This window comes from Pezoporus wallicus, unplaced genomic scaffold (genome assembly GCF_028554395.1).
Source record: "Pezoporus wallicus isolate ANWC-B61680 ecotype Strahan unplaced genomic scaffold, APGP_CSIRO_Pwel_v1 contig_13223, whole genome shotgun sequence".
NCBI classification, from domain to species: domain Eukaryota; kingdom Metazoa; phylum Chordata; class Aves; order Psittaciformes; family Psittacidae; genus Pezoporus; species Pezoporus wallicus.
Window position 1 is genome coordinate 107,055 of NW_026638627.1, and position 16,383 is coordinate 123,437.

The following is a 16,383-nucleotide window of genomic DNA, read 5'->3' on the forward strand; positions in this document are numbered from 1 at the left end:
CCCGGGATTCCTCCCAGCACCTTTTGAGGGAACCACAGCACCAGGCAGGGCTGCTCCATCCCTCTCCATGCAAGAGTAGAACAGCTCTTGCAGGAGGGATTTCTTCAGGACCTTTGCTTTTGTGCTCCATTTAAAATATACACAACATCTTTTTCCATTTGGAAAACCTATTACCCAAACTGATGGCATATTTCTGTGCTATGAAAGATATTTGTGCAGCTCCTTATATCTTGGCTACATCAAATCCATAGCAGTACTACTGTATATCTGTTCAGTTTTTCCTATGACCATGCAATCCTTGGAACAGAGGGAGGGAGCTGAAGCCAATAGGAAAATTACCATTTCAGAGGAGACCTAGCAATTCAATCAGCCTTGAAAATGTAAAGCATACAACCAAGTGGAAACTCTGAGCATAACCCTTTTTAATACTTCCTACTTTGTACAACCTCTGAAGAACAGAGGTTCCCCCCATTCACCATCCTTGAACAGGCAGCAGAAGTTGGTGTGAAGAACAGGTTTCTAAACGTATCTGCTGAAGCAAAGAGATTTTCTTTGCACCAATAAAAAAAAATCTTTTCAATTAGGTTTAATCTTGTTTTGGTCATGGGCTGAAGTCCCATAGGAGCAAGAGCTGATCTGGGACTTTGATCTTCTCCCTGCTTACATCATCTTCTGCAACTGTGAATGCGGTATCTGTCTTGCAGACACATCCTTCGGCAGAAAAAAGCTTCACAAAAATGAGTTTAAATTAGAACTTTGGAAGAAAGGGGAAATTTTACATGGGGAAGGGCAATTTTTTTTCTAAGCAAGAAAGGGAGAAATGCAAGGCAGCAGGAGAGGAGGAGACGCACAGGTTAAGTGAGGCAAATCTATCACTAGCCCAGATTTGAACTTTTAAAAATAAAGTAGAAATAAATTGAGTTGAGCAAGCATCTGCATATACTTTGTCTACAGTACACCAATGAAACCTGCTTGTTTTGGGTGACAGCTTCAAGAAAATGCAAGCTAGACATCTAAAGTATTTCTGTATTATATTATTTTAAACTATCTTGACATTTTCCTTCAACCACCATCACCTCCCTTCTCAACACTCTTTTCCCCAGTGTTTTATGCAAGAAACCTGAAGACCTGAATAAGCAACAAGACGACACTGCATTTTCCCAAGTTTCCAGAGCTTCTGAACTTTGGGAAATCCTCTTTAATATGGATTACTACATCCAGAAAGTCGGTATTAGCCTCTGGGAAGCGCTGCGTGCTAGGGATGTGACAGGGATGAATTCCAAGTCAAGCCTGACAGTGACCAGCAGCTGCTTGGTTGACCAGGGAGGACAGGCTGAGGTTACCAGATGGGATTTGTCTATCCAAAGAGGCAGCTGCAACCCATCACACCCAGTTATTAAGTCTGTGGGGCTACCAAGCACAACAAAATGCAAGTGGCAAGCACAGGCACAGCAGGTCAAGGGAGTTCACTCAAGGATGTAATCACTGTGGGAAGCATGCAGTAGGGCAGGGCAGCATGGATGGAGACATTTACATCAGTCTAAAGCCCTGCTACTGTCTGCACAGGCCAGCACATGGTTTATTCTCCCTTACTGTTTATTCCATTTTTCTGTTTCATGGTCCCAGAAGACACCGGGTTGCCAGAGCTTTGCTCGCCACAGCCTGGGCAGTAGACATGAACAAGAAACAAGCCTTACTACTTCGATCTTGATGAAACAATAGTCATAAAAGATCATTTGAAAGAAACAAAAATTGAAACTGCTTAGACTCCAGTATGCACTCAATCACATGCCTGAATTAAGCATATTTTTAAGGCTTTTCCTGAACCAAGGCTTAAGTCTTCATGCAAGTGTCTCCAGGCAGAGATACTCCAGCCTGTATTTCAAACAGATTTGCCAAAGGAAAGTTACCGTGTACACCTCTGTGACTGGAATGGAATGCTTCCATTCAGACACTTCAAATTATTCCCTAATTATGGAATCCCAGACTGCTTCGGGTTGGAAGAGACGTTAAAGCTTATCAAGTTCCAACCCCCTGCCACTGTCAGGGATGCCTTCCACTAGAGCAGGTTGCTCCAAGCCCCATCCAACCTGGCCTTGAACACTGCCAGGGATGGTGCAGCCACAGCTTCTCTGGGCAACCTCCATAAATACTGTGCCCACAAATACTGCTAGTTGACAGAAACAACAGCAGAAATACACAACAGAGACCTACAGAAGCACCAGCAGTCTGAAATACTGTAATAAAACCACCGGGCAGCTCCTACATGAGTAAGTGTTCTTCTGCCATGACAAGTGCATGGACATGCATGCGATTTTTTACATAAACAGGGTTATTTTCAAGGGATATAACGCAGATGTGAAGACCGGAATTCACCAAACTGATGGCATGCAGATGGCTGTTACTGCAAAAGTAGATATGCAAACTATTTCAAAACAAAAGTAATTGCATATTTTGGGTTTTAAATGTAAATTTAGATTCAGGAAGAGAGCATAGGCCTGCTTTACTAGTGCAAATGACAATTATTCTATATATTTACAATCAAGCAATCAAAATTTAGCAGCCTTATGTTCCATGTTCCTCAGAGCCACACAATTAGTATTGAGAGCAGACACGAAACGATACGAAATTCAGCAGTGTCTATGAAGTGCACATTAGCACAACATACAACTTTGCCCAGCTATCAGTATGTGTCTTATGAGTCTTGATTATGCACAAAATAAAACTCAGGGGTGGGGAGGTCTTTCACACACTTAGGTCAAGCCATAAGTGACTGAAAGCAAGCCATAAGTGTTCTTTTTCTGTTACTCATGATGGCAAATTTCTTTTATAAGCTACACATCAAGTGATTTGGTGCTAGTGATTCCCTCCGCTTTCTCCTCAAAGATAAAACCCTACCTGATTACACTGGAGAGCGTTTAAATTCCTCTGAAGTCCAAAATAAATCTTTCCAACAGAGACATGGCCCTAGAATTTCTCACTCTTGTTCCAGTTTCTGTTAAGCTGTATTATCTCACCCTTCACATCTTTAGGATCACACTGAGGATCAAATATTCTAGCTTGGTTGAGAGACACGCAGTGCAGCAATAGAGAAGCCAGAAATGCTAACTGCAAGTTACTACTAACCTTGGAGCTGGCAGGAGGGAAAAGAAACATAAATCTGCAATCCCATCAGTCCTGAGGATTGTTTATTTATTTCACACCTCACTTGCTTAGTGCTCCAAAGGCCTGTTACAACAGGTAGGTGAAGTGAACAAGCCAAAGTGCTTAAAGAGATGTTTTAACACAGGAGCTGCTCCAGGGTGTCCCCAGCAGCAAAGCATGGGTAGGGGACAGTTTACCACAGCTTCGTAGCACATCCATGCTCCAGAATAGAAAATATGCCCACACAAAGCGATATTTCATCCTGCAGGAAATTTATCCTTAAAACTGATCTCTCACTTTCTGCAGAGATAGAAAAGCAAGCCATGATTTTTTTTTTTTTCCTAAACCCATAGGTCAGGGTAATTAAAACAGCTGTAAACAACAAAGGTGAGGGCATGTGTTCATCTACTTAACATTTACAAATATTACCTTATTAAGAGTGTTCACCTTGATTATTAAGTGCCCATATTAATGGAAAAGAACTTACTGCTATTGGTTGAAAAACTCTGACTACAGTTATTACAAAACAGCTTTAAGATTTAAAAGGATTTTGTCCACCCGGTTTCCAACCCCACCACATGGTGGGTGTTTCAGGGGCTTAAGGAAGCCCCTCAAAGGTGGAAGAAGGCATCTCGGATTGAGATGAGCAAAGACAAGAGTGACCCAGGAGCACTGGCCCACTCTCCTCCTCAAACAAAAAGCTCATGTTCTCCCAAGCTCATGTTCTCCCAGTCCAGTCCCTAAAACCACAGAAAGCACATGAAGGGCTTCTCCTGGGTGTGATGTGCAGAGTGGCCCAACATAACTGACAAACTCCTTTACTTAGGAGCCCGCTGGTATCTGCTGTGGTCTTATACACATAGAGGTTTGTCAAGACATCAACCACTTCATTTCAGTTAGCTGAAAGCACAACACCAGCAGCTTGTCAGACACATGGCAACCTCTGCAAAAGCCGCTGTACTCCCAAATTTAATTCCATTTAATCCAGTTTATTGTCTTAACATGCTGTCTCACGAAACACAAGAACTGCATTCAGTATTACTGCTAAAACACAGCTCTCAGCCTGAGGGTCTCCATCTCAAGAACTACACCTGAAGCTGTATTCATCCAGGCAGATATCTGCACTGCCTTTGTAAGCACAGCACAGTGCCAACAGATAGTCCTAAAAAAAAAAAAAACCCAAATAACAAACAAAACACACCAAAATGACATCAGTTGATACCTCAGGTGTGAACACCACCAGTATTTCCTTTCTTTAAACAAGGATAGTTGAGGAGCTTTCTTTGTGCATTCCCTCAGCTCCAACTCAGGACTCCAAGACAGTGATGCAGTTGCCTGTGCAGTGGCTGGGGCAGGCTGCAGAGGCAGGGAGGTTTCCTAGATAGCACTTATTGCTGAAGGGAATCAAAATCTTAACCTGTGGCACATAACAGGAAGAGGGAAACCTGTTATCAAGAAGGGATACTTGATGCAGACTTGTTCATACAATTCCTCTCCAGCAGCAGAGCAACCACTACATTAATCTTCCTGGATGTTGCAGTCATGTTCCACCACTGCCCCTGCTACTTAAAGAGAACAAGGTGGGTATTGTTAGCTTCCTTTACCACATGATTCAATTAATGAATGGTATGCGTGCTCAGTGCATGCCCAGTCTTTCAATGTGGGATTTGTGCACCAAGCCAGTCACCCCATCTGCTAAAGCCACAACCAAATACCTCATTTTTCCAAGGAACCCAGTGCAGTTTGAAGAGCCAACCGCTTATAGATGTGAGCCACTTGGTTCTCACACAACACCTTCTGATGAAACAGCATGGCATGTAAGCAAACAAAAGCCACGCTTATTTTATAAATAAACCCTTGAAAACTTGAATCTGTTGCTATTCTTGGGCTATGGGGCAGGCATGACTTTGCTACCTGAGAAGTACATGGGGCCAACTAGGACACCAAATTCTACATCCGCTCACAAGAAAGTCATCTTTTAAGTCTTGAAATGACTTCATTATTCATTTTACTATTTGTAACACCTCATGACAGTAAAAAGAAAGACTAGCAAAATGAAGGTTTGATTCCTCTCTCACACACCAGCAACATTAAAGACTTGGCTCATTAAACTTGGAGAAATTATCCCACAATAAAGCAGGAAATCTGTATACATCCATATATACTGAAGCATTTTCTAAGGGCTTTAAGAAATCAAGTTCTTTAAATGGTATCATGAGCAACATGTAGTTAAAAGCAACAAAATCTGTGTACAAAGTGGTAAATCACCAGACATCAATGCCATAGCTAGCCTTACCAGACCATCACAATTGCTGATAGCCACGGAAGCTCCGGGGATGTCCGTTATGTCTCCCACATATGCGCAGTTGGTCCACAGGGGCTCTCTCTTCCATAACCTCTCTGTAGCAGTTCTACTTTGATTTGCGTTACAAGCATCACTTCTAGTTTGCACAGAATCTTCGTACCACTCCACGACAGCCTCGGGAGCCACTAAACGAGTGTTGGGTTTCAGCCGGAGGTGGAATTCCTGACCAAAGGCAGTGACGTTAAAATACAACTGTTTGAGGCTCTGGGATACCTCCCGCGTTGACCTTCTTTGGTGACTTGCAGAGAGGATATTGGAGATGTAGCTTCCGTCTGCATTGGTACTGATTGGAATCACTAACCCATACGGTCTTGGTCTGCTTTTTCGTAATTCTGCAAACAGAAATACCCAAAACCAAGGAAAATTAAAACAGGAGCATGGAATGAGCCTGAATACTCGACATGCAGCTACAGAAGTGCATGTTTCCAGGACAAACAATAGAATCATAGAATAGTTAGGGTTGGAAAGGACCTTAAGATCATCCAGTTCCAACCCCCCTGCCATGGGCAGGGACACCTCACACTAAATCATCTCACCCAAGGCTTCATCCAACCTGGCCTTGAACACTGCCAGGGATGGAGCATTCACAACTTCCCTGGGCAACCCATTCCAGTGCCTCACCAACCTAACAGGAAAGAATTTCCTCCTTAGATCCAATCTAATCTTCCCCTGTTTCAGTTTTAACCTGTTACCCCTTGTCCTATCACTACAGTCCCTAATGAAGAGTCCCTCCCCAGCATCCCTAGACGCAATGGGCCATGGGTTGACTGCTGAGGGCTACACTCATTTGGAGAGCACTCCAGCAACTCATTCGATGCATAACACACCACAACTACTGCATGGTCAGGCCTAACACCAAATGCCATGTGCCTAGAAACCCTCTTCATCACATCTCCCCTCTCAGAATTCCCAAGTTAGGATTCCTATTCGAGCTACTCTAAAACACTCCACCCAGAAGCTCAGCTGAAGGAAGATAAATCCACTGTAGCTTTGAAAAGGACAGGGGACAGTGCCACTTACCAATGTGCATTATATTAACTCCTAGACAGCTAGCCTAGAAGTAAGCACACTCAACCAGTGTAGGCAAACACTGAGTATGTGTCACTGCTCTCTTTAGCTGGAACACTCAGGCTTACAGATCTTCACTTGGGTACCTTCCAACAAGGCCTTTAACACTCCTAATTATTACTATAAAAATGCTTTGTGCTACTTCTACACAGACATTAAGAGGAAAAAAAGGCAGACATAGAAAAGTGTTTGACAAATCATCACACTGAGCAAGGAACAACAAATCTGGGATGACGTGAGCAGAAATTCAAATTTCAGGGAATCATGTCAAGGTGGACAAACACAAGCAGCTGTGCCCACCTCAAGCAAACACACACCACAGACACTGGGGTACACATGAAGCGCATGCAAAATACCCTCCCAAGTGCCAAAATTCTTAAGAAGTAGGTCTTTCATTACTCTATTTTCATAAAACTTACAGAAAAAACCTTGAAATGTTCATTTACATTTATCTGGGGAGTTTCCTACGATTTAGGTTTGCTTAACAGCCACAGAAGAGACAGCGACCATTTGAGTTCTCTTTTATGAAATACACCATAATTCCTTCATACGCCTTGATCAGTATTGATTGCTCTTGTGTCAAGAACTCCATTCAGATTTTGAAAACCAAGTGCCATACTTGGTTATAACTCCAACTTGCACAGACCTTTCTGTAGTCTTAGAAAACAGGGAAAAGAATCTAGTGGATATCACATACTGCTGACAAATGAATCAATGCCAGGAGAGGTACAAGCAGTAACTTCTCCCTGTACAGATCTCCTCCAACAAATCCCCTTACCCAGCTACTTGCTATTGCCCTTCCTCTTCATATAAACTTGAGTAAGAGCTCAACAGAGAAGATAATTATGAAAAAAAAACAAACAAACAACACAGAACTTAACAAATTTGTACCTAAATCCTGCATTACATAGAAGCCATAAAACCAGCAAAACCACACTGTGTTGATAGAACCAAAGAAGTCCTCAGGTAATACTAGAGAAGCTGAATGGCATGACCCCTAGCTAAGGGAATGCGTCCTAAACACAAGGTTTGCTTCCAAAAAGTCACTGCTGTAATACCTCTAAATCAGTGTGTCCCAGCATCCCGAGGTATCTGAACAGAGCAGCCTGGCCAGGATGTGGGCAATCAGCTGCCCTGGATGTCACCCCAAGGCCAACCTGCTTCAGCAGATGTGTTGGCCAAGAAACAGAGCCTCAGCAAAAAACCTTAACAGCACTGTAAGTCCCATTTGCCTATAATTTTTTGGTGGTTCCCACTGGTCAGCTAAGGATTCCTACCTAATAAGCAACATTAGCTGAAGCTGACTGGAAGACTTTCAATTGGGATCTGAATTTGCCTATGTGAATATAAAACCCTCAGCCCCCCAAAACCCTCTTTCTGTGCAGTCCCTTACCTGCATTTTGAAAATAGCATTATTAGCCTAAGAGAATTAGTTTCCCCTCTCCTCTCCCTGCTATCCTTAGGTACTGATGAGAAAAGGAAAAGAGTCTTCTCTTCTGCTTAGAGAAAGGTCATCTCCTGTTATTGCTTATCACCTCTGCAGCCCCTATGGCAGGACACACACGTTTCCCATTGCCCTGAAGTAATTTCACACCACTCTAAAACAAGTCTGTCAAATGAGTTTATCTTTCCTGTGAGACCTTTGTAATCTGGAAGTAATCATGACATTCCGTGTCTGACTTTTCATCTTGTAAAAGGAGAAGGAGAGACATTCCCAGGCCAGGTCAAGCTGTTGGTCAAACTGCTTAACTGTTGGCCTTACTGACTGCGTGTTAGACTATATGACAGTTAAAAAGATACTTAGCACAGAAATAATTATTGCCTAGCTCTTATCCTCCTCAGAGAACTGGCTAAAGCAATAGTAGAGTGATATTACTGATGCTTTCAATTTAATTTCATTTCATACCATGATTAGGTAGCTCAGATGCTCCTGCTGAGTGCTGCTGAGAATTCCTCAAATAAATATACTTAATTAAATGAGCTAATTTTTACCCAATCCCAGTGTGAATCACACTTGAGCTGGGAATTAAGTGGAAAAGCTCAGCAGCTCGCTCCTCTTTCCTCGTAGCAGTGGCTGAAGCGGAAGAGTGAGCAAGAGGCTGCGTGGTTTTGAGTTACCAGCTGGGCTTAAACCACGACAGGTACTAGTAGGATGTACATGGACATTTAAATTCCTGCACTGTAAATATCTTTACATAATACACAAATAATGCATCACAGGCAAGTGTAAAGTTCCTTATTCTGACGACGTTCTCCATGTCTCACAGGCATGAGTCATGGTGTAGTTTCAGCAGCAGCCATATACCTATAAAATCATGTTATACAGCTGCTATCTGAATTAGGACACTATCCCCAAGATAATTCCCTTCTAAAACACTGGGAATTCAGAGTCAGGATTGCTAATCTCTGTCATTAGAGGAGGGACCAAATTAAAACTCTACACTCATTTGTATTAATTAGACAGGAGGCAGAGCTGCTGGGCTGTACATCCTAACTGGGTCAAAGCAACAATCCAGATCCCCACGCTCCCAGTGTTTCGGTGATGAGATTTCCTTCCAGACTGACTTTCCTCCTCTTACCTTGTCAAGACTCTGCATGGCTTTTTTTGGGTTGGTTTGAAAGTGGGATGCTCTGTACCAGAGATCACTGTCTGGTGATCAGATTCTGTGCTCCCTGCACAAGGGAGAAATTGCTCTGCACATTTGCAGCAGCACTTCCAGAGTTCTGCTTGCAGGGGCAAAAAATACAAGCTCTTTTGCTAATAACCAGAACAGCCAGCTAGCCACAAGAGGGTAGGAACAAAGGGTGGAAAATAAGAACTGTCAAGTTTTTGAGTCAGCAAAAGCCTTTACCAGAGCCTCTAAATGCTGAGCTGGAAGAGGAAATGCCTTTTGTTCAAACACAATTAAAATTAAATGTGACATGCCTGAATACTGAAGACATCTCAACTCCTCCACTGACTTGCATTACCCTTTTTCCATAGGCTGGATGGGCTTAGCAAACGCTATTCCAGCTGTAGGTATTCCCTTTCCTATGCTAGAATTTCACGGCTGTTTTGCTAACCCAAAGTTTACAGCAGTGATCAGAGAAGAAACAGAGCAATAGCAAAAGCACTTCACTTCAGATTTTCTTCTTTATCTGGCTTTAAACTGCTGCTCCTTTTCACAGTGTTTAAGTTCAAAGGAAGCACTTAAGGAAGAACATCACATTCTTTCATTGTATGCCAAAACATCATTAGTTGGAGAAGCCTGGAACACGTGAACCCAAAGAATTCACACCACTGGCTCACTGCAGTTGTCTTTGAGCTGTACAAATGCAGACAAGGGAGGCTCAGAAGTCTTACATTTATTTTTTTTTCAGTCACCTGCATTTGGAAGAACATTATTTTTTAGGCATAAGATTTTGTGAAAGGCACTGATCAAAGGTTGTTCATGTCCATAGCAGAATTCCAAATGCACTGACATCCACTTCAGAACATAGATGTCAAAAGTACAGTCTAAGCTGAAACTGCGGCATCAGCAGAAAAGGACGAATTTCTGTAAATTCAGGCAAATTATGCCTCTGTCTAAACCAAGCTATCCAAGTTTAATGATGTTACTTCTTCTTTTAAAAAGCATTTAAACCTCATTTAGTCCTCCTTGTTCTGCTTGGTTTGTGCTCACACTGCTTGATTTTGATAACAGGACTCTCTTTTTTTCCAGCCTTCTGTGTTGCAGAAAGAGGACTGACTTGTGAACAAACGAATAATTGATCACAGGGGCTCCTTTACTTATCACCATGACCTGTGAAATTATGTCCATTTGGTCAAAGTGTTGGCAGTATCATTTTATCTCCAAACATATCCTAAGCCACAGTAATCCAGTGGAGACTAATTACTCTGTGCAGTAACCAACCTTCCTCTCTATTGCTAGCAAATATTTCAATTAGGAATAGCAACGTGAAAACCCATTAAAGTTATCCCAAAGCATGTCTGGTTTGGTTTTCCAGAAAAAAAACAAAGCAGTTTTGGTCCTTCTCTTTCAAGAATCTGGATCATTTCAGAAGTACAATCCTGCATTAATGCAGTTCAGAATGTAAAAGGTGGGACAAATCCCAATGACTGTTAAGTGTGAGCTACCTGTTTGTGCTTCAAAAATACAGATGTGCCCTCAACAAGCCACTCACAGCCAGCCTGGTCTCAGTAAACACTGGTCTCCTGTTCCTGCTGGCCTGCACCAAAACCCATGGAGATGTCATGGGGTTGCACCAGGGAGATACAGACATGCCAGCATCTTGCTCTTAGGCTGGGCACCAACCAGCACCATGTCCCAACAAGGCATTTGGGACCAGAGTCTGTCCTGCACCATGCACCAACCATGGCTTTGTGCAGGGTGCCCAATTCACTCTCAGCCACTCCAGATCATCTTCCTCCACAGTTCCTGTTCACCTCAAAGGTTCCCAACTATAATCCATGAAAGAAAGTAAGAAGTTAAAGGACAAAGTTGTTTTCCAGACTGAGGAATCTGGTCTGATATACTGTGTAATTTAAATTATGCATTCCTGTATAGCTTATGCTTTCTGAAATTCAAATAGAATTCATTTATCATGGAAACAGAAATAAAACACAGAATCAGCATACCACTGGAAAAAAGTCTGTTTGCTAGTGAGGTTTAAATATACCTAATGTCCCAGTTCCCAGTATCTACTGATCACAGCGGAAACCAACCCGAGCCCAGAACCAGCACTGCCAGAGACGAGATCTCCAAAATTTAGAGGAATATTTGAAATACTTCTATGAACAGAAGCTCAGATCAAAACCTGAACCAAAGCTTCAGAACTGGAGGTCTGATGGCACCTGGAAGCAGAACTGCCTGGGGTCCAGTCCCACTCTGCCTCCCTGGCTTCCCCATCTTTCCCCAACCTCTTACACCAAGTGCTACACTAACATCTAATATTTTAGAAGGGAAGCGCAGATGTGTCAGGATGCAAAACCATGCAATGAGAGGACATGCAAACTCAAGAGCCACAGAATCCCAGACTGGTTTGGGTTGGAAGGGACCTTAAAACTCATCCAGTTTCAACCCCCTGCTATGGGCAGGGACACCTTCCACTAGACCAGGTTGCTCCAAGCCCCATCCAACCTGGCCTCAAACACAGCCAGGGATGGGGCAGCCACAGCTTCTCTGGGCAACCTGTGTCAGGGCCCCACCACCCTCACAGGGAAGAGCTTCCTCCTAAGAGCTCATCTAAATCTCCCCTGTCAGTTTAAAGCCATTCCCCTTTGTCCTGTCCCTCCAGGCCCTTGTCAAAAGTCCCTCTCCAGATTTCCTGTAGGCCACTTTTAGGTACTGGAAGACTTCTATAAGGTCTTCCCTGACCTTATCACATGCCACATGACTGTGAGACTACTGGGTGGTGACACTGTGAGGGTACAGGAGGGAATGCTCACCAGCACACAGATCATTTTCCTGAAAATATACTCATTTGTTGAGTTTACTTCTTTTATTTCTGTTTTGATAACAGCAATAATAGTTCAAAAGGCTTACCTATTTGGGTCTGCTGTTCTTTACCAGTCTGTAGAAGAGAAAACAAACACATGCAGTAAGTCACTAGTGTAGTTACTTAAGCTATGTGCGAGAGCTTCTAGTAACCTAAACATGACTTGGTCTATATTGCAACATTTGGTACATTTCTGCTTTTGGTTTCCAGGGAAGGCTTTTTCCTTAAACTAGCTGTTCCCATAAATATACTAACAGAGTCTATACTAAGTTGAACGTAAATAGAGCTACTAAGAAAACCTGTTTCTGAATGACCCATTCTACACACCGTGACACTGTGCCAAAAAGCAAGTTCAGTGGCAAAAGAAATGCCTCAATGCCCCTGACAGCAATGCGGGTGCCGGGTATGCCTGTTCACAGCTCTGCTCCTTTCCATGCTGGAGGAGAGTAAATTCAGCAGGATGTCCTGGCTGACAGCAGGAACAGAGACAGTGGTCTGTCCCGGACCTGGGGGTGGCACACGGAGGGAAATCTGACTGCTGTGGGGTTCGGTCTGACCCTGGGGGATGTTGTGGGGTCCAGAGGATGCACTGGGGTCCAGCTGTGCTGCGGGGTTGCTGCGGGATCCGTCTAAAGGCTACCCCGGGTTCGGTGCCGTCCCCATCAGAGAGGGCAAAGAGGGACGCAGAAATTCGGGAAGCGGCGGCGAATAGAAAACCCTCGGGACACGGCGGCGGCAGAGCGAGCTCCGGAGCCGCCTGCCCGAACTGTCACAGCTTCCGGGATCCGTGTCCCAGCCCCGCAAGCAGCGCTTCGGGAGAGGGCCGGGAACGACCCGGGGCCGCGGGCAGAGGGACGCCGCGGGCAGGGCCGGGTCCCGGGGCATGTCCCGGCAGGAAAGAGGGGATCGGGGGTACCTAAGGGCCGCGGACTCCGGCACTCACCTGCCGAGCGGCTGCAGCACGGAGCCCCAGGAGCGCGGCTGCCAGTACCCAGAGGGGCGGGAGCACCATCCCGATTCCAGCCACCGCTGCACACGCTCCCGGCCGCAGCCGCGCTCCTCCGTCGTTGTCGTCGTCGTCCTCCTCCTCCTCCTCCTCGCTCCCCCCCGCCCCGCCGCCGGGGCCGTCCCTGGGAGCACGGCTGCACCCCACTGGCGCCGGCGCCCCGGGGAGGCGGCAGCCGGGCGGGCTGGGGGCGGCGAGTCACCGCGCTGCTGTCTCCAGCCGCTGCTTGTGGCGTGCCTGCGCCGCTCATCCCGACCTGCCGCTCTAATAAACCCGCACCGGGCCCCGCACCGCTCCGCCCCCGGCACCGCCCCTTGTTCCGCCTGGAGAGCAGAAGGCGCCGGGGGGACTTCACAACAGCTTCCAGTGCCTAAAGGGGTTACAAGAAACCTGGAGAAGCTGTGGCTGCCCCATCCCTGGCAGTGTTCAAGGTCAGGTTGGACAGGCCCTGGAACAACCTGCTCCGGTGGAAAGCGCCCCTTCCTATGGCAGGGGCGTGGAACTGGATGAACTTTAAGATCCCCTTCCAACCCGAACCAGGCTGGGACTCTATATCTGCAAAAGAAAAACATCACCAGCTGTGCACCCCATCAGCTGCCTAGGCAGGGACACCAGCTGCCCAAACCGGCAGTGACTCCTTAAGGAGCTCTCCAACCTGTAACACATCTCCAAGTTTCCCTATCTTCTATTAACCCAAGGTGTCACAGCAAAAGTTGTGTTTGTAGTAAGACACCCACCAAGAGTCCCACTGACCATAGTCCAGTCAGAAAGCGACTTCTCCATTGTGGGGCTGGGACCTCAGCACCCAATCTAATCTCTGCTACACAAAAGCTAGCGTTGTCCAGCCTGGATGGAAACCCGCATCCACTCACATAGGCCTTCTGCAGCCAAAACCCATGTGGAACATAGAATCATAGAACGGTTTGGGTTGGAAAGGACCTTAAGATAATCCAGTTCCAACCCCTCTGCCGTGGTCAGGGACAACTCACACTAGACCATGTTGCCCAAGACTCTGTCTAACCTGGCCATGAATACTGCCAGGGATGGGGCATTTATCACTTCTTTGGGCAACCTGTGCCAGTGCCTCACCACCCTCACAGTAAAGAACTTCCATATATCTAACCTGAGCTTCCCGTTTCAGTTTGAACCCACCACTCCTTGTCCTATCACTACAGTCTCTAATGAGGACTGCCTCCCCAGCATCCCTATAGCCCCACTTCAGATACCGGAAGGCTGCTATGAGGTCTCCACACAGCTTCTCCAGGCTGAACAGCCCCAACTTTCTCAGCCTATCTTCATACGGGAGGTGCTCCAGCCCCTGATCATCCTCATGGCCTCCTCTGGACTTGCTCCAACAGCTCCATGTCCTTCTTATGTTGAGGACATCAGAACTGTACACAGTGCTCCAAGTGGGGTCTCTCGACAGCAGTAAGAGGCAGGATCACCTCCTTCGACCTGCTGGTCATGCTCTTTTTGATGCAGCCCAGGATACAGTTGGCTTTCTGGACTGCGAGCGCACACTGAAGCTGGCTCATGTTCGGTTTCTCCTTGACCAACACCCCCAAGTTCTTCTCCGCAGGGCTGCTCTGAATCTCTTCTCCACCCAACCTGTAGCTGTTCCTGGGATTGCTCCAACACAGCTGTACGACCTTGAACTTGGCTTGGTTGAACTTCATGAGATTGGCATTGGCCCTCAAGTGTGTCAAGGTCCCTCTAGATCCTATCCCTTCCCTCCACTGTATCAACTGAACCACACAGCTTGGTGTCATCACAAACTTGTTGAGGGCGCACTCAATCCCACTGTCCATGTCACCAACAAAGATGTTGAACAGGACCAGTCTCAACACTGATCCCTGAGGGACACCACTCATTACAGGACATTAGGCTGCTGATCACAACTCTTTGCGTGTGGCCACCCAGACAATTCTTTATCCACCGAGTGGTCCATCTCTCAAGTTGACATCTCTCTAATGTCCAGACAAGGATGTCATGCTGGACAGTGTCAAAAACTTTGCACAAGTCCAGGTAGACGACATCAACTGCCTTGCCACTATCCATCAGTTCCGTAACCCCATCACAGAAGGCCACCAAATTGGTCAGGCAGGATTTCCCCTTAGTGAAGCCATGCTGCCTGTCACCAATCACCTCATTGTTTTTCATGTGCAGTAGCATGGTTTCCAGGAGAATCTGCTCCATGATCCTGCAAGGCACAGAGGTGAGACTGACTGGTCTGTAGTTCCCTGGGTTTTCCATTTTCCCCTTCTTGAAAATGGGGGTTATATTTCCCTTTTTCCAGTCATCGGGAACTTCACCTGACTGCCATGATTTTTCAAATATGATGGACAGTGGCTTAGCAACTTCATTTGCCAGCTCCTTCAGGAACCACGGATATATTTCATCAGGTCCCATGGACTTGTGCACATTCAGGTTCCTAAGATGATTCCAAACATGATCCTCTCCTGCAGCGGGTCTAAGGTCTTCATTCTTATGGTCCCTGCATCTGCCTTCCAAGACTTGGGTGGCAGGGCTACAGTACTTGCTGGTGAAGACAAAGGCAAAGAAGTCATTAAGAACCTCAGCCTTCTCCAAATCCAGAGTAGCCAGTTCTCCTGTTTCCTTCTGGAGAGGGCCGATGTTATCCTACATCTGTCTTCTGTTAGAAACATACTTAAAAAAACCCTTCCTGTTACCTTTGACATCCCTGGCCAGACTCAATTCTAACTGGGCCTTAGCCTTCCTGACCTGATCCCTAGCTATTTAGACAATGTTCCTGTATTCTTCTCGAGCCGCCTGTCCTCGCTTCCACCTTCTATAAGCTCTTGGTCCTTATATTTTCCTACAAGATTTTACACAGTGGAAGCTGTGCAATAACAAGGTGGTAACAGATAGCACCAGAAGTACTCCCAAGGGGCAAACAAGAACCTTGTCAAATACTTCTAGGAGCCAGAGATAAATCACTCCTAATCCTTTTACTTTGGCAGTGCCCAAAGTGAGGACCCAATTTTGTCACGGTTGGGATTCTCCCATGTTACAAAAGACGGTTCACCAGAATCCCAATGATAAATCACACTGCACTATTGTACCTTTTGCGTTACAACTCATGGTAATGCTATGACCAACCAAAGCAAGTTGCTGCTGGCCTCAGTCAAATAGGTTCTCACAATACGTGTGTGACAGTCAATAATCCTTTAAATTGAATGACAATAATCCTTTAAGTTCAACTGCCTGCCAGAAACCATTGTATCTACATGAATAAACACTGGTTCTACTAACCTTGGGTTGCCTCACAGTAGCCTTTCAGAGGGGGACACCTCCAGCCTTG

At 45.6% G+C, this 16,383-nt stretch overlaps 1 protein-coding gene across 1 annotated transcript in view; it reads right to left on the bottom strand.

Moving 5' to 3' along the window:
- The window catches only part of ADAMTS3 (ADAM metallopeptidase with thrombospondin type 1 motif 3), a 98,242-nt gene extending 84,890 nt beyond the window's left edge, over positions 1-13,352 (bottom strand). The window contains exons 1-3 of the mRNA XM_057411625.1: positions 12,999-13,352; positions 12,103-12,130; positions 5,441-5,841 (exon numbers count right to left, since the gene is read on the bottom strand). Of these exons, the coding sequence (XP_057267608.1) occupies positions 5,441-5,841; positions 12,103-12,130; positions 12,999-13,067 (498 nt within the window). The 5' untranslated portion in view covers positions 13,068-13,352. The remainder of the gene's footprint in view (positions 1-5,440; positions 5,842-12,102; positions 12,131-12,998) is intronic.
- Positions 13,353-16,383: the final 3,031 nt, after the last annotated feature.